The sequence below is a fragment of the Gambusia affinis genome, linkage group LG22, assembly GCF_019740435.1.
Source record: "Gambusia affinis linkage group LG22, SWU_Gaff_1.0, whole genome shotgun sequence".
NCBI classification, from domain to species: Eukaryota; Metazoa; Chordata; class Actinopteri; order Cyprinodontiformes; family Poeciliidae; genus Gambusia; species Gambusia affinis.
This window is the reverse complement of record NC_057889.1, coordinates 12,036,168-12,054,534: the sequence shown is the minus strand read 5'-3', so window position 1 is coordinate 12,054,534 and position 18,367 is coordinate 12,036,168. Positions and strand designations below refer to the sequence as shown.

The 18,367-nt window shown below is 37.4% G+C and overlaps 2 protein-coding genes across 3 annotated transcripts; both read left to right on the top strand.

Moving 5' to 3' along the window:
• Window positions 1–2,616: 2,616 nt before the first annotated feature.
• si:ch211-142k18.1 lies at window positions 2,617–10,191 on the top strand. Of its 2 annotated transcripts, none has more exons than XM_044106357.1 (3): window positions 2,617–2,829; window positions 7,483–8,009; window positions 8,891–10,191. In XM_044106357.1, the coding sequence occupies exons 2-3, from the start codon at window positions 7,489–7,491 to the stop codon at window positions 9,024–9,026; spliced, it is 657 nt and encodes a 218-aa protein (XP_043962292.1). In that variant the 5' UTR covers window positions 2,617–2,829; window positions 7,483–7,488; the 3' UTR covers window positions 9,027–10,191. The 2 variants fall into 2 exon arrangements, with proteins under 2 accessions (XP_043962292.1, XP_043962294.1); XM_044106359.1 differs by having other exon boundaries at window positions 2,642–2,833.
• A 410-nt stretch (window positions 10,192–10,601) lies between these two features.
• chrna2b (cholinergic receptor, nicotinic, alpha 2b (neuronal)) lies at window positions 10,602–18,367 on the top strand. Its single transcript, XM_044106356.1, has 6 exons — window positions 10,602–11,047; window positions 13,838–13,989; window positions 14,550–14,594; window positions 14,740–14,849; window positions 15,553–16,705; window positions 17,479–18,367. The coding sequence occupies exons 1-6, from the start codon at window positions 10,981–10,983 to the stop codon at window positions 17,602–17,604; spliced, it is 1,653 nt and encodes a 550-aa protein (XP_043962291.1). The 5' UTR covers window positions 10,602–10,980; the 3' UTR covers window positions 17,605–18,367.

The window sequence follows — 18,367 nt, the reverse complement described above, 5'->3', positions numbered from 1 at the left end:
CAAATCTGTACAATAATATTAGGCAGCATCTTCACTATGGCTTCTGATGCATACATTTCATACATTACAAATGCAAAGAGTATGATATCTAGACATGCAGTTTATATTTGCATAATTATCGTTATTTGACCAGATCAGCTCAGCATGTTCATTTGACTTTATGAAAAAGATTACATTTCTCTTAACCTTTTTCATAAAGTTACACAAGGACACAGCCATAATATTCCAAAAGCTTAGGAAGCCATGACACTAAAATGTATAGGCTTTCCCGAATTATTTAAAGGTATATTAACCTCAATGTAAGTCATTTCTTTCAAAATTCTCCAAAAGAAGAGACTATAAAATCTGACATTAATCCATTTAATTTCTTATTTGAAAAAATTAATCAGTGGAAAATCATAAGTTAAAACTCCTTTCCTTCACATGGACATAACTTCATGTTTTTTATTTAACAGAAGGTTGCAAAATGGTCTAGTTTTGAAGTGCAAGGTGGAAATCTCCCACAAAAAAACACAAGGCCCCCTAATCATAAAACAAAAAATAAGATATTTTTATAAGCTGCCAACAAAAAACGTTCTACGTACCTGCCTCTGTTTCAGCTGCATGGCTGCTTTGTGTGGATGCCTGGTATCTGTCAACCTGCGTCTGCGACAGAAGCAGCTGAGCGGCGCAGGGTTTCTACTCTCCTCTCCACTAAAACAGTTTTGCAACTCCAGGTGATAAACTAACAAACACTCGCACAAATGCATACACGCATACATATGAACACATACATGTTCACACTTGAGCATCCATATATAATCCAAAAGGCTGAAGATCATGAAAACATGTGTTCATATTTCATTAACGCAACCTTTTTGCAGAGCAAATGTGTCCTGGTAAATGTGCAAATTAAAAACAGGAATCTGCCTCTCAAGTCATCCTCACCTTAAATTTGTAATACATGCTGGCATATTTACCATAAAACTGCTACAGAAATTCAAGTATTGAATGCTGGTTTAATGGGATGATTGATTCTGCACATCGATCTTCATGTATTTCAGAGGCACAGCAGCAAATCTTCCCTATGCTGTTAAAAGTAGCTGCTACATTTTGTGTTATTTCAATGAAATGACAAGTGAATAGCTGCACATATGGAAATTCACCAAAAGGCCATCTACCTATGTGATAGAATCAATTTAGAAAAGAGAAACAAAGATGGAAAAAAGTTAATGGAACCATTTTATTACCGAGGAGCAAACTAACATAAAACATTTTCTAAACTGATAAGCTTTCCTGCCTTTCTTGTAGGATGAGCTTATAGCCACTCTTCTGAGATTAATTATGGTTTTACTCCAAATCCCATTCCTTTTGGTCACTTCCCAGAGCTCACTATCAAAGCTGAAATTAGACTTTTACTGTTTGAAACAGACACGACTCCAGTATTCTTCCTGCTTTATACCAGTTGTGATTCAGATTCAAGATACTTTAATTCTTTAACAGAACTAAACCCTGAATTCATCTCTTTCTATCTCACAAACAGCACCCCACACTCGTGTTGATGCCCCAAGTAAAGTAGGTGTATGAAAAGCTTTAAAATAATTTGAGATCTTCCTTTATTTGCTTTATTTGGTGCATTTATTTTCAAATAAAAATAAATCTAACTGCTGCTTCAGGCTAGTCTATAGAGATGAATGCACCAAGTAAAAAAAATAAAGATCTTGAGCTACCAGTCCAGCCTTTAGATATTGATCATAATTGAAAGGACAAGGCTCTAGACACAAACAGTTCAGATCAATTTCTTCCTTGGAATGGTTGGACAACCTTAGAGGTAAGATGAGGAGCTCATCTGGGTGGAGTTTAATGTACTTGCTGCTCCTCCAAGGTGTCAGATGAAATGGTTCATGTTGAATCAGGAAGCCCCCAGAGAGCCTCACTTTAGTGGTTTTCTGCCCACGTCCCACTGGTGGGTAACCCTGAGGCAGACCCAGCACTTTAGCTGGAGGGACTATGTAGTTCTTCTAACCTGTGAATGCCTTGGGATTCCCAATAAATTAAGATTTCTGGGTTTCGTTTATGGAACTAATCCTTACAATCCAGTCGCAGATAGGCAGAAGAAGATGGATGTTTTAGGGAATTTCTAAGTCGACAATACCAATCAAATTGATATTGTTTTATATTTCTTTTATAAAGTCTGTCATTCCAACCCTAACATAGCTTTGTAATCTTTTCTGCCCTGATGGCACTTAGATTTTTATGCTACGTCATATGAAAGAGCCACAAAAGCTTTTTTTTTTCTGTTAACATGAACAGAAAAGTTTTTGGACTGGAGTTATGAAGAGATATAATTTGCAAGAGAAAGTAAGACTTTTGAATATGCCACAAGAAACTCAGACCTGCACATAATTAGCATGGGTTTAAGGAAAAACACGATGAAAATTTATTATGCAGATCTCTAGAAGTTTCCATTGTGCTATCAAGCCCACATGCCTACTTTCCATAATCCCCATATGTGAAGTAAATTAAGCCCATTCTTTCCCCTCCCTACTTCCAGTCTCTGTACCCATCGCAGAGAAAAAGAAATAACTCAGTTTTAGCCTTTTTTGAAAACATTCCCCTTCCTTATAAAACTCCTCCCAGCAGACATGCAGAGGCACACAGTCGACCAGACTCTCCAGACTTACTCTAATTGCGTTTGCGTGTGTCTGCATTTTTCTTTCTCTGACATGAAGGGAAGAGCTGTGTTACTTCTTCTTTCTGCTTGTAAATGGTACTCTTGAAGTTCTGAGTGGATCCAGTGGACTAAAAGAGCAGAAGTGGAAGAATCCAGAGGTGCAAAAATTACTGGAGGTAGGTAAGTCTGATGTATGGACTGAATGATACTTTATGAGTACACTCAGGTTTTTCCCTCACACATTCTTCAGCTAAGTTTAAGAGGCTTACATCATTTACACAAACTTATAAGATGTTAAAGTAAATGCATTTTCTGGAGACACATGTTGATGTTTATTAATAAATAACCGGGAGAAATAAGGTACCATATCACTAACATACAATTTGGATCGCAATAAGCTTTAATTTCCAATTTTAAGTACCGGTAATAATGTATTTCTGGTTTATTTGTCCTAGAACAAGTTTGATGGGGTTAGAAAACATCAGTGTTTTCAAACTTAAGACAACCAAAAAAATTATGAGGAAATGCAACTCCAGATGAGAGCTGAACTAAGAAAAAGGTCTTTAGGACAGCAATTAATCTTACACAAATACATTAGCTATTCCCTAATGTAGTTGCTGTAGAGACAAGCAAAGAACCTAATCCAACTTTAGGCATTTTTTATCAGATATAAAGAAAATTCATATCTTTCCTTTAAGAATTTTGTCCTCGTATTCTAAAGGAGAAATTAAAAAATATTTTTACTGAAAACAGAGAAATATGTATGCATGACTTGACCAGACCATGAAGATGTTAAACATATTATATGTTTACAAGTTTATGTAACATTGGTCTTTCTTTTGCTATTTAACATTTAAACCCATTCACTCCTATTTGTGTTAAGCAGAAAAAACTATCAACTTCTTTTTGGCACCGCCTTGCTACCAGAGCCTTTCTTGTCATGGTGCCGCTGACGTAAGTGTATTTTGACAGCTGTAAAACACACCTGGTCAAGCTTTGACAGGGGGGCCCATGAAGCTGAATGGCGTCCACCCAACAAACGCTCAGATTTGCTCCTAAACCTGGACTGAAAGAGAAGGATATGTGCAGCCAAGAGCATCCACATCTACATTTCAGGGATTAATAAAAGGAGACTCACCAAAAGCATTTCTGCAAATTACAGAATCATTTCATATTGATGCCTTGTTTTCAGAAAAGAGATATGTCTATTTCGCTGCATTCAGGGTTTTAAACCAGATTTTCACACACAGTATTTGAAACTAACCCTACAAAACGTGTACCAGTGCTTGGTGGACCAGGTAAGAGAGTCCCATTGTCCACAGTGAATCAAGACCTGTACAGAACCATGCCGAAGAGCTTCTCTGCAAGAGAAAAAAAAATCCTCAAAAATCAAGATAAAAAGCAGAAAAAAAAGTTGAAAAATGAACAGAGGCCTTAATTTTTGAAGATATGTCCTGCGGTCTGTTAAAGCTAAAATTCAAGAGTTTGGCCATAACAACCAAACTGATTTGTATGAAGAAAATCAGTTTTTTTTTTGTATGAAAAAAAAAATTAAGATGCTTACAAACCTGAAAAAATCATCCTAACTTTAAAGGTAACCAACAAACCTCATTCAGTTACAAAAGCGCAATGTGGGAAGCTTGTGAAAGGGTCACTAAAGGGAACCTCTTAACTTCAAAATACTTGAAAAAACAGCTAAAATGTCTCAAGTTGAATTGATTCCTGGCTAAGGGAGCTAACTCTGACACTAAAAGTTGGTGAGAAGAAAAAGATTTGCATCTTTTTTATACAACTTGAACAATGTTTACATTTTTTAGAACAAACTTTTCTATTTCTAGTTCTATTATGGGATTTAAACACTTAATCAGACTTGCTCAGTGTTGTATATAAAGATTTAGGTGAAGCATTAAAGGGTTTGGCAAACTCATTGCTTTCCCTTTGTTGAAACGCTTTAAGCCAAGAGAAAAGTCAGCCCATAAAAGTCACTTCCCTGTGACGAATCCTTTGCAGTGAAGCCAAGAAAAATGTGACTACATACTGCAGTCCAACACAAGCACAGTTTGTACCTAACCGTCTGCATCTTAACTTTCAAGGCATTTTTCAATGAGAAAGACCACTGTTGCTGCAAGTCTGTGATACACTGAGGAATGTGCAGGGCGTTAGCAAAACAAATTCACGTCTTTTCTAAACAGACAAATTACATTTTTTATCTTATTACTTTCAGTCATAAGACCAGTGTTATCACGGTGGACCAACAGGGATTTGTTTTAGTGGTGCTGAAACAAGCGTGGTCAAAGTTGGTAGCAATAAAAAGTTTTTGCATCACCATAGTTAGGGGACATAAAGTGCTCCCACTTTGTGACAGGTTTCCCATTTAATTTATAAATAAATGTGCCATTTTTCGGTCTGTAGTCGGCTAATTGGTTTTAATGCTCAAAATAACAAAGTATATGCAGACTGAATGAAGCAAATGAAGCAGCAGATGTAACACATGCTGTGATCGACTTGGAACACATCTGGAAAACTCATTAAATCTGCCTTTATTTTACATGTCAGGTCATCCCAACTGTAACCATATACATACGCAAAAAAGCATAACTCTGATACCAGGATATATACCTCATTGTCCCAAAGTAATCCTATTTGAGCATATTTCTACAAAAACCACTGCAACTTAATTGAAGTTGCCATTTAAACGCAGACTGAACCCTCGGTTGTTTTATGGGTGACTGGGTGTCTTTCCACACCACAAGTTGTCTTAAAATAAGCCCTCAATTTTATTATGTTTGTTTCAGCAGATTTCAGAACAAGTACTGATAGATAATAACTAACCAGACTTTCCTCTCAGCTTTGAGAAGTTTAACAAGTTTTGAGCCAAATCCGAATGCGATCTGACAGCAGAAAGATCCCTGTTATGCAGTTTATGGGGGATGCCTTTAAATATTTTCCATTTCCAGATGCTGAAGTGAGAAACCTAGATAGCCACATAAGTTAATCAAAAACTATAGTTTGAAAAAAAAAAACAAAAAAAACCGGATTGTTTCTTTTTGTACCCAGAAATACAAAAAAGGACTTCCTGAATTCACATTCACAAGAAAGATCCTTAGAAAACCACTGGAAATAACAGAAACTCTACTGTAAGGAGAAGTTTCAGCTTTCACAGCCTTGGCGTGACACAAGTCACCACATAGTCTAGCCACAGAATGTGAAAAGCTTATTACTACTCCACAGCTCAGGCGGCACAGTTTTGTGCAATAGCGTTTTATATAACAATCCTATAAATCCACTGAAAGACTAAATTTAGCCTATTTTACTTCTCACAACAGAAATAGAGAGACACAATAACTGCTGTCGCATCCATTTACAGTAAAATTGTAATATTCTGAGGTTTCCAAAATGCATTTGAGATTTCATGCACATATTTTGAAGGGGCTGCATGGTGGCCCAGTTGTTAAAACTGCTGCCTTGCAGAAAAAAGAAACTTGTCTTCATTCCAGATCTTTCTCAATGGAGTTTGCATTTTCTGGCCATGCATGCGGCAGTTCTCTATGGGTACTCTGGCTTGTTCCCATAGTCCAAATATATAGGTCAAATGCGCTTAGCAACAAGTGTGTGTTTGTGGTTGTTTGTCCTGTGCCTTTGGGGTACCATGCGATGGACTGACTGCATGTCCAGGTTGTATCCATGCCTCTAAGGCAGAGACTATTGTAGATAGGCACATGTGACCATGTAGGTATAGGCGAGTATAGACAATGAGACTTTATATTATTGATTAAAATAGTGTGCAGTTGTAGAGAGAGAGGAAAATTGTTGCATTTGTTGTATTTAGTTCAAATCGACCCTGTAGCTTAACCCTCTGCTGCAGTGAAAGCCGGAAGGATTTTGTGATATTCCTCTACCAGCTCTGCACATTTAGAGATCTCAAACAAAAAGAAAGAAAATTTGTTTGTGCAGATAAAATTACTTGTATAGTAAACTGAATTTAATTGGTAGATGGATAGATTCACTTACCCGTAGTAAAAGTCTCTACAGTAAAGCAAGTCTTTCTATTAAATAGAAGTCACTCAGATAGCAGCAACCTGTATGTAGCAAAATAAGACACACTGTGTATATATTATTTTATAATCTGCATGTGGCATTTAACAAAAGTTCAACCGAAAACAGGTTGCCTGATAAATTTTACATAGAAAAATATGATTGCTGCTAAAATATGCAGTGTGACATTCAGAGAGTCAGATTTATGAACCTTGTCAGTATTAGAGAGGAGTCACAGCCACATGTAATTCTCAGCTGATTTGTGGAAAAGAATATAAATAAGACGAACATTTCTGGAAATATTTCAGTATCATAACGTCTTGAGAAAGTGATTTTGAACAAACAATATTGCCATTTGCACAGAGCTGAAGATACAAAAAGTTGAACTGAAAACATGTAAATTGGAGTACGAGCTCTGCTGATGGAACACATGTAAAGTGTAGAGCGCTTAAAAGTGACAGCTGAAAAAAACAACCAAAACATCAGAGCCAGTGATTGTGAACAAGTACTCTACTTTATATTTTCAAGTTGCTTCCAGCCATAAATTCATCTTATTTACAGAGCTTTTCAAAAGTCCCATTACCTACTTGAAATGAACAAACGTCACACTTGCGTCTCCTCCGCATGCTGGATGTTCGTGCAGTTTAGATGGTCGTCCATCTGAAAGTTGCAAAATTAAGCTTTAACAGCATACCTTGAACCCAAACCATATCCTCTAATTAGTATCTTGAAAAAGCTTAGAAATCTTCACATCTTTTCATGAAATTCACAATCACTCACCTTTCTCTGCTCAGGCTACCATGTGGCAGTTTTGGATGAAGCTCATCTTGGCCTGGATGTCCTTGGCAACCCTGATATTTGGCCAAAGCGGAGATGGCGACTGGGGTTCAGGCTTTGACATCTTTCCTGGCTTAATGGCCACCAATGATACATTGGAGGCTGTTGGTGACGAGCCTGCGAGTGTGAAAAACAACCATCTCTTAACCCCGTCATCAGCGCCCCCCTCGCTCCAATTTGAACCCCAACCAGATAAGTGCTCTGTCCACTTCAGCACTACAGCCACTGCTTCAGCTCAAAAGCAGAAGGCCCGGCGACAGGAGCTGGACTACCTGCGGACGATTCAACACGCCAACAAGGCGGTGGTGGAGAACTTGAAACAGTTTGTGGGGGCAGAGCTGGGAGATCAGAAATATGAAGATATAATTAAAGAAAACATCATCAGTATCCAGGAAGACCATAAAGGCTGTAATGAGGAATTAGAGAAAGCTGAAGAAGGTTTGAGAAAACAGCTGGAGGGAGATGGCTTCGCTGGGATGGAGAAGTGAGTATTGGTTAAAGTTACAGACTAACGATAAAAAGAGGAGACTTAGCATGTCATCAAACATTATTTATTATTTTTACCATAAACATGTATTTGTGTCAAAGTTTTGACTATCTTGTTTAGGATAAACCAAGCAAAGCATATCAGTGCAAAAAATGTGTATCAGTGGAGGTATTGTGCTTTGGGCTAATGTAGAAACCCACTGGACAGATGAATCTTGCTGCTGTAGACAGACATTTTTAAGCATTGGAGAGACCGTCTGTCTGACAGACAACACTTTTCCCAAACTTAGTTAATTATTGAGTTAAAAATTAAAAATATTCAAAGTGTTTGTAAATGGCCTAATTAAAGTTCAGTGCTTAATCAAAAAGAGATGCTGTGGTGGAACTATGAGAGTGCTGATCAAAAGCAGTTGTCTATAAACCTCGATATGCTTAATCAAGATGAATGTGCAAGAAATTTCTCCCCAAAAATTTGGTTAAAAATTTAACTGATAGGTAAAAAAAAAAAAACATTAAATATGTCAGGCCTCACAATTTACTCCTACAATTAAAAGAATCATTTGGTGAGCTTAATTTATCCCACACAGATAATGATATGTCATAGAATATGACTGACTGTTGTTTGTGTACCTAATGTTAGATTTGGATCATTTTTAAAGCCTCCAGAGGTATCATAAAATGTAAAACAAGTTGCACTTTGTTTCAGCACAGCTATCATTTTCTGAGTCTGTCTTTTCCATTATGAAAACATCAATCATAATTTACCCCCAGGGAAATGAACAGTAGGTCAATAGGCATTCCTTCATTTGCCTCTTCTGTTCTTATCTTTCCTCCTGAAACCTGTTTTCTATTCTTTTCTTTTTTCAAATTCTGCCGCAGAGTAAGAGAAGAGTCTGTGGTCTTTGAAGAGATGCTTCGTGTTGCAGCGGACATTGCCAGCAGGTTGGAGAGGTCATCCCAAGCCCTTCATGTTTCATTTACACGGCAGCTGAAAGACATTGCCAGAATCCACTAATAGAAAATTGATGAACAAAGTTTCGAAAGTGTTCAAATGTCAGTTTCCAGTTGCATAATAATAAATATGTGAATAAAGGTTGGCAAACTGTTATGTGCAAACACCTACAGACCTAGATATTTTGTGTGTTTTTATTACTGCGATGCAACAATGTCTATTGTTAGCAGGAAAAGAAATGCTAAAGAAATTGCTACAAGTTGGGAAATGATGGTTTAAACAAATCACCCCTCATAGGGTAAGTCATAAAAGCTAGTCTTGTTAAATATTATCTTTAATTCAGGAATTGTTTATGAAATAAATGGCAACAATCTGTGGAGCAAATTTAACATTTGTAAAGCAAACTAGAAGAATCTTTAGGAAAGCCAGCATAATGACTTAATAAACATTTAGAAGGAGAAGACTGTTCATAAAATATGTTTTCAACATTTAAAAAGTAAACTACGCTCACTTGATAGTTTATTGGGTCCAATTTTCCAAGACCAAATTGGACCCAAACCAGTTGAGGAGATTTGTGACAGATTGTATTTTCCTGCTGGAAAATCCTGTGATGGTCTGCCGACCTTTCTACAAATACTTCGACTTCTCGCCCTGCCTACAACTACAGAAACAAAAACCACAAAACTTTTGTGGAAGTTTATAATAAATCAAGAAATATATAACTTGTTTCCTTTTGTTTTACAAGTATGAATCTAGAAAATGTTGCATACATTTGTTGAAGAAGGTGCTCTGGTCAGATGAAACCAAAATCAAGCTATTTGACTCTACAAAATGCTATTAGATCACCCAAGTTTTCTTGGTGAAACTTAGAGGAGCCATGGGTCATTTGTGCGTTTCTTCAGTAGAAGAGGCAAACTAAAGAGCTGATGGGAATAAGTACAGGGCAAATTGGAAAGAAAATCTGTTAGAGACTGCAAAATAGGGATGAATGACTATCTTCAGGATTAATCATGTAATGATTTTTAATCATGTAATGTAATGATTTTTAGGTCAAAGCGTATTAGTATTTTTTAAATGGTGTAACTCAAATTTACCTCTGATTAATCTTTCAAATTGTTTCGCCCCGGAAGAACCAATTGTGAAACTGTTTCTCCTGATTCTCAGAAAGAGTATGTTATTCATTTAACAATGCATGCTTGTTCCAATAAAATATTTTTTCATTATTCAATGGTATTACGCAGCTTCTGTGTTCATCCTCACGTTGGGAAAACTTAAACATATCCAAGTATATTTATTCACTTAGTCTGCCCTCTAGCTGCTCTCCACAGAAATATCCCAGTTGAGTTGACCTGAGTGAGCTGATTCTTTAAGTGAAAAACGCTTGAAAGAATTGTGCAAATATTTGACATAAAACTACAATTTAACACTTTCTAATGTGCTTAGATTTAAATGTGGTGTTTCAGTTGCCTTTACATCTAAGGTTTGTGGCAATCATATTGAGAAAGAGAAAGAGGAAGAGAGAGAAAAGAGAGGCAGATGAGAAGGAAGAGAAATAGGAGGAGGGACTACCGGAGGTGTTCTACCAGATAAAGGCGCATGTTCCGTAATGGTTAGATCCACTCTCCAGATTAAAATCATTCGAAATAGCAAAAGGATAACAGCTTGGGAACGTGCGTAAAAATGCGCAATGGTTTGGATGTGGCACCTACGCAAGCCTGGACAACATTTTCCTATACTTAAGTTGTTAAATTAGCAGATTTAAACCACAACAGAAGCACATTTCAGTGGTGACCAAAGAGACATTTACCAATGCTGAACAGCGGTACAGTAGTTGGTCGGAGCACTTTTCCCACTCTCGTCTCCCTCTGATGTAGAAGCAGTTGTGCAGTTTTTCTGATATGCCTCCCAGCTGCGAAGATGACACATGCTCTTCTCACGGAGAAGACTCTGACGGATCGTCCCTGCTGCGCTTTCCTCTCTGATCAAGTTGGACTTATTTTTTCTAACAGAGCACAAAATGATTCACAACCACCTGTTCCTGAAAGGGACGATCGTCGTCTGGACGCTACTTCTGGGTCAGACAGGTAAGCAGTTTTTTTTGTTTGTTTTTTTTTTTTCCTGTACTGTATCAACTGAGTAGGAATTTAATACACTGACCAGCTGGAAAAAAAATATTTAGGAACCGAAACCTGTGAATTGCAATTCCCACATTATTTTCGAATAAAAGCCCTTCAATTATTCTTACGTCCACCTCTAGACTCAGTAAAAACCAATGCAATAACTGCGTTCTCTTTTAAAATGTTTTTTCCTTAAGTATACAAACCTTGTTTGAATTGTTGAACACGTTTTTACTTCTTAAAACGTAGTATTTTTTTTTTTTTTTTACAGAACTCGTATGTGTGTCTTATGTTCTTTTATCTCAATCACATCAGGGTTTTCTTTTCTACCGCTAAATCCAAATTGAACTAGCCAGCATCGGATTATTTCCTTGCAAGTGTATACAGTAGTAGCTACAAACTAGGGATATCCTGATAGCACTTTCCTCCTGAAAAAAAAAAACATTTAAAGTCCGCATCTTCCTGCCCCATTTTTTCCTTTTTCACGTCTGCAATAAAAAAAAAAAGTAGATACACATTCTAGGGATGGTTCATTGGCCGCCAAGTCAAAGATCAGCTCTTTGACTTCTTGTCCAGAAAATGTTCCACGTTGTTCCCCTACAAACTCTTTACTAAAAGCAATTGACAGCCCAATTTCACCAAGAGTGCCTCTGGGCAAGGAAGCTGCTGACTCGATCCTCCAAACGGGTCAGTGTTTTATAGACCTGGCCAAGGGGCCTGGCTGGCCTCCAGTCATCTAAGCCCAGTTTGCTGGATTTTGAAGGTGTCATCTCATTTCAAGATTCCACTGCCAGGAGGTTCTTTGATGTATGATACCCAGGGATGTCAAGAGACCAGACAGGAAGCCTCAGCTGCAACCTTATTGGTCAGGTTAGAATAAACAAATGGAGGCAGGAGATGACCCTGGCTATTCATTTTAAAAACCCATTACGTGGCAAAAAATAATGTCTGAAAAAACAATGCTGAAAATAATATTTTAAAACATTAACTACTTACTGCATTGTGATGTTTAAAGCCCATTCAAGATGTCAGCTCTAGCAGTAAATCTCTGCATCAGATTTACATGTAGCCACAGGTCTTTACAGCATTGACCCTGCAGAGGGTTGACTTACAATAACAGTTGGTAAAAATGTCCTTAATGGATAATGGAACCAAAAACTCACCATCAAGTAGCTGCAGAATGTGCAGCTACTTGATGATCCGTAATGGCGACACGCTCCACTGAGTTGCAAAATCCTATGCACTATGATAGAAAACTGCAAACATAGCAGAACCTTCAATGTCACCATAACAGATTATATGTGGATCTGCCTGATTTTAGTAAGATTCTGACCAAAAGATTTTGAAAGAACAAAAGAAAGAAAAGTACTTCTTACTATCCAATATTTTCCTTCATGCCAAATCTTACCCGAATCAAGAACACAAGAAGAGCAAGGCACATAAAGGACACATCACCATTTTGGGAAGTGAAATATAATGAGTTATGGTGCATGACCCATTGTAAAATGTCACACTGTCAATTTAAGGCTTTTGTTTTAGAGCTAATAAAATAAATGATGAATTTAATAGTCTTCAGTTGGTAGCTTTTGACATTTTTTGCAAATTAAGGGCTGCTGTTACCCCTCCTAAAGTAATCAGCTAGAATAAAAATAAAAGGATAGTACCAGGTCTTAGGCACACTAATGGTCATTGCAATATCCCCAGAATTTCATATTTTAATCCCTTTCAATATAGTGAACAAGAGATACATCAATGCCCTTTTTTATGCACATGTTGTGATACCAATTAAAATTCATTCCAGTTGAATAAGTCAATATTATCATGTTTTTAAAAGTAAGACTGGTAAATTTAGGTTGACAGAGACGTTTTTGATGATCTTAGTGAAAATGTCAATGAAAAAAGCTAGTGGAACTTCTACTCCACGTACAACATTTGCAAATAGGCCAAAACGTTATAGTTGGTTTCATCTGACCCAAGCCCCTTTATTCTCATTTGTCTCTTTTATGGTTGTTTCAAAACTGCAAGTGGAGCTTCTTCTCACTTTATTTCTAGAAAGTGTTGATTTTTACCACTGTTTTAGGATCCAGATGTGTGATGTCCATTAAGAGTAGTTGTTATGTCAACAGATACTGTCACCTGACATGTGGCTCTGTCCAGCTTCTTCAGATTTTTCTTCTCTTGTCTGCTGCTATGCATAATGCTCTCATAGCCTGTACTTCCAGTTAGTTTGAAATTGTTCGGTAATCTCTTTCAACTTTTAGATTATTCTCCGAAAGGTGCTTAAAGCCTGGGATTTTATGTTATAACCTAATTTTGAGTAAAATGTCCTTAAAACTTTATCCCGATCTGTCTTTTGTGTTCTTTGGCTCTCTTGATGCTGATAGTCCGTAATGTTCTCTAACAATGTCTTGACGGCTTCCCAAGACATCTGGATTTAAACTGAGATTAAATCTCACACAGGTGAACTCTAGCCAGGCTTCTGTGATGAAAGACCTCCATGTTTCCAGCTTCCGCTCTTTCTCTCACAAGCCACAATATGATGCCAGCCAGATAGATAACTGAAGGCAATGAAGACAAAAGCATTTAATATGTTTGCATAAATTAAAAATTATTAAATAAACAGTGTAAATGATCATATTTTCTTAAAAACACTCAAGAGCATGAAATCAGAGATCAAACATAATCATCTAAATGATCTCTATGTGTTTGTAAAATTCTAATAAAGATTGTTCTGGACAAATATCTTATTTTACACAGTTCTTGGTCATGTCAAGACCCATTCACATGCTGAAGATGAACTCTTCAAGACGCTGTTCTCTGGTTACAACAAGTGGTCACGACCTGTCCCAAACATCTCTGATGTGGTTATAGTCAAGTTTGGACTGTCCATAGCCCAGCTCATTGATGTGGTGAGTTGTATGAATGGATTGTAATTTTGGTTGTAAAAGGACTCAAGCAAAATTGTTGATTTAATGCAAAATATTTTTGTTTGAAAATGCTGGATCAATAGTCAATATTTCTGAATCTAGCAAAGGAGTTGAAGTATTTTGGTGCCATTTTCATCAGTGATTACAGGATCTGAGAAGGAAAGAACTGATGTGTTTTCAGTAATGATTGTGCTACTTGGTCATTTAATGATAAAGAACTGGTCTAAAGGTGAAACTAGTATCAGAAACTGGTTGTAAGAATGTTTAGAACAGTTTAACATGAACAAATCTAACATGAACATCAAATGGAAGAATGAATGTGAAAAAATTCATGTCAAAAACGCTGGATATGTACAAAAAAGAGGATGTTCTTTCTTTCTGGCCCTGACAATTTGTTCCATCACTTATAGTCATAATATCCAACCAAATGGACCGGAACTCATGTGTCTCTCAATTAGATTTCAAAAGTTTTACTTTACACATACATCTTTAAGTACTTTCAATTTGTTTGTTCTTTGTTCTTTAATGTTTCTCCCATTTAGGATGAGAAAAACCAAATGATGACAACTAATGTGTGGTTAAAGCAGGTTAGAAAACTTGTTTCTATAGTCAATAAAGAATTCTTTTAAAAAAAAATCTTTAAAAACAATTCTTTTTTTTTAAAGAATTGTTTCTACTTTAAATGAGGGATAAAAACTCAAGGATCACATTGATCTCTGTCTGACTCTCCAGGAGTGGAATGACTACAAACTTCGCTGGAGACCGTCTGACTATGACAACGTAACGTCCATTAGAGTCCCATCGGAGCTTATATGGGTCCCAGATATAGTTCTCTATAACAAGTGAGTTAAAAGTTATTGTTTTTTTACATATTGTAGAGATTTTTTATTTCTGTGATAGTTGTTTTGATCAAATATTGTTGTTTACAAATAGCATCTAGTTATAATGTATATTGTTAAAAAGTAAAAAGTGTGGAGATCATTAAGGTGGCTATTCAAACTGCTTGCTTTAAAAATGTAAATACTTTTATTGCATTTTGAATGACTCAATGACAAATTTATAGGTTTATGACATGTGTATAGTGCCATCTAGTGGTATAATAAATTGATTACTGTTTACATGTTTACCTCTATTTGATTAACTTCTTTTTTTAGCATGTTGGTGAAGCTTATTCATTTTAAAATGAAAGCAGCCTTCATGAATGCACAATCTCCATGGGAAATCAGATGTAAAATCCAGCATTCAGACTCAAGTCCCAGCACCTAAAGTCACCTCACTCAGATTAAAATCAAGCAGGTTGATGATGGAGTTCTGCTCCGATGAGTCTGTTTAATCACAGTCTGTCAGTGAAATTAAACTGATGAAATGATAGCGGCTCTTTGACAGAAGCTATTATAATGGTTAAAATAATGAATGGGGTTTAAAATTAGTATAAATTTTTCACCATGTGATTTTTGTATGTGCTGCAGCCCTTTTGCCTAAACTTTGCTTCCCTCTAAGCCACAGAAATGCTGAGTTTGCTTTGCAATTTATTTTCTATTCCAGTGCTGATGGCGAGTTTGCTGTGACCCACATGACCAAAGCTCACCTGTTCCACACTGGTAAAGTGCGTTGGGTCCCGCCTGCCATCTACAAAAGCTCCTGCAGCATCGACGTCACTTTCTTCCCCTTCGATCAGCAGAACTGTAAAATGAAATTTGGCTCCTGGACCTATGACAAAGCCAAGATCGACCTGGAGCGAATAGAAAACACTGTGGATCTCAACAACTACTGGGAGAGCGGGGAATGGGCCATCATCAACGCTGTGGGAACATACAACACAAAGAAATACGACTGTTGCCATGAGATTTACCCAGACATCACATACTTTTTCATCATCCGAAGGCTTCCTTTATTTTACACAATCAACCTCATCATTCCCTGCTTGTTGATCTCATGCCTCACCGTCTTAGTTTTCTACCTGCCCTCAGACTGCGGTGAGAAGATCACTCTTTGTATCTCAGTCCTTTTGTCCCTCACTGTGTTCCTCCTGCTCATAACGGAGATCATACCCTCCACGTCTCTCGTCATTCCTCTCATCGGCGAGTACCTCCTCTTCACTATGATCTTCGTCACCCTGTCCATTGTCATCACAGTATTTGTGCTAAATGTGCACCATCGCTCACCCAGCACTCACAAGATGCCCCGCTGGGTCCACTCCGTGTTCCTGGACCTGATCCCACGTTGGCTGTTCATGCGCAGGCCGGCGCCTGACGGCCGGCGCCGCAGGCTGCTGCTACTCCAGCAGCAAATAGCAGCAGAGAAGCGGCAAATGCAAATAGACTCAAGCCACTGCATCAGTACCTCCTATACCTGGATGAGAGATGGGAGCACTCTGGAAAACCCAGAGAGAAGCTGCTATGAGGATTTGGAGCTTGGAACGCTGACGTCATATTTCTCCTTCCGGCCCCCATCTCCGAAACCTCCAGGGTTGACTCCTCCACCACAACAGAAAAAAACCCAGAGCAGCCAAAACTTGCAAGATGGGGCTTCAGGATTAAACAGACAGCCCTCTGGAGCTAGGTTTAACTCCCCACCGCCTAAAGAGGACAGTTCAGCGCTAGAGTCACCTTTCATACTTTCGCCAAGTGTATTACGGGCATTACAAGGGGTTCACTACATTGCCGACCATCTGAGAGCTGAAGATGCTGATTTCAGTGTGAGTATTGCTTATCGTAACCACCGCAATTCTACTATTTTCCTAACAAAAGACATAAAAATCGGATATGATTTACCACCCAATGAGAAAGTTAAAAGTAACCAATGATGAGATATGGGGCCTGTCAATGAGAATTTAAAGAGTCTGTTAGGAAAGTAGTTAAATGTTTGTGAAAGGGCAGATTTGACGCATTCTCTGCTCTACAATTCTGGGAATTAAGATTAGTTTGGGGGGTTAAAATAATCTCAAAGATTACACTGAGGATTCATAAAAAATATCAAGGAATTTATTTGATAACTAACAAATGGATGAAAGTCAGATCCATAATACAGCTAGAAAAATAGTCAATTGAAGAACAGTAAACCTAAAACAAGAATTACTTCTAAGGTAAATAGATGATTTTTTGGCTAAATGTCACTTCAGAGACATTTATTATTAGCTTCTTGAGCTAGTAGTCTGCTTTTAATGTACCTAAAGTCGTGTTAAAACTCCAGAGAAGAATCAATATCAGGAGTTCCAGAGAAAAGGTTCTTGTGAGATGATTGACACTGACAATTTTCAGTAAATCACTTTGCTGGAAGGGAATAGAGCAGGACAGTCTCTAAACTGACAGCATAGTCCTCCAGAATATATTGCAGTGCTAGTGTCCTAAAGAAGTAGATTGAACATCTAGTTCATAAACAAAATACATTTATCTCATAAGATTGCTGTCTTCGGGTAGGCATGCTTTTTTATTTTATAAAATTTTCTCTCCTTCATTGTTTTTTCCACAGGTGAAGGAGGATTGGAAGTATGTTGCCATGGTCATTGATCGGATCTTCCTGTGGATGTTCATTATTGTGTGCCTGCTTGGCACAATAGGCCTCTTCCTACCCCCGTGGTTGGCTGGCATGATTTAGGTTTTATGAGGAAAGGTAAAAAAAATATATATATAAAAAATCTGTAGTTGGACTCTCATTTATTGTTGATGTTATTTTGTTTTAATAGTGCAACTTCTGTGGGCTCAGAAGTCACCTATTAAAAAAACAATGACATTGACTTTATATTTATTTTAACGGACTTCAGTAATACTGCATCAGGGTCGACAGCAGAATGCTAACATTTACAAGTATGTTCAGAAATAAATATGAATGCCTACATTAAATTAGTGGTGAGATTTATTAATTTGCTATTGAGGTGAAATTCTACAACAAAAGTAAGCCTGAACACTTTTGTATGTGAGCCACAAATTTCCGTGACGGACCAGAATCCATGACTCAATTTCTATTGGAACCTCAGTTACTCAAATTATCAATGTGTCACCATTGCAATTATAAGGTATTGGACTCTGTTTTCATTTTAACCATTTAGTTCCTGTCATGTTGTCATTTCCCTAATTCTTCTCTGGTTGACATCCTTCCCCTCAGTTTACTTTTTTGTTTGTTTTCTCTTAGCCATCATTTCTTTCAGCTCCTCTGTGAGCAACAGGTACACAAGCATGATTGACATTGATAAGACATTCTTCCTTGATTTGACCAGTTGTTTCTGAAGTGGGAGTGGTGTATTTCAGCAGAAGTAAGAGGAGCTCGTTTTTTCCCCCTGCAGATTATACTTTCTTTTTTTATTTTACTCTTTTGTTCTGTGTCCTCATAAATAAAAAAAAGCACTGGCCACACCCAAAAT

Coding starts and splice junctions, on each gene's coding strand:
- si:ch211-142k18.1 (XM_044106357.1), top strand. CDS start 7,489: ATGTGGCAGTTTTGGATGAAGCTCATCTTGGCCTGGATGTCCTTGGCA. Junction 8,010..8,890: donor GGCTTCGCTGGGATGGAGAA/GTGAGTATTGGT, acceptor ATTCTGCCGCAG/AGTAAGAGAAGAGTCTGTGG.
- chrna2b (XM_044106356.1), top strand. CDS start 10,981: ATGATTCACAACCACCTGTTCCTGAAAGGGACGATCGTCGTCTGGACG. Junction 11,048..13,837: donor GCTACTTCTGGGTCAGACAG/GTAAGCAGTTTT, acceptor TATTTTACACAG/TTCTTGGTCATGTCAAGACC. Junction 13,990..14,549: donor TAGCCCAGCTCATTGATGTG/GTGAGTTGTATG, acceptor TCTCCCATTTAG/GATGAGAAAAACCAAATGAT.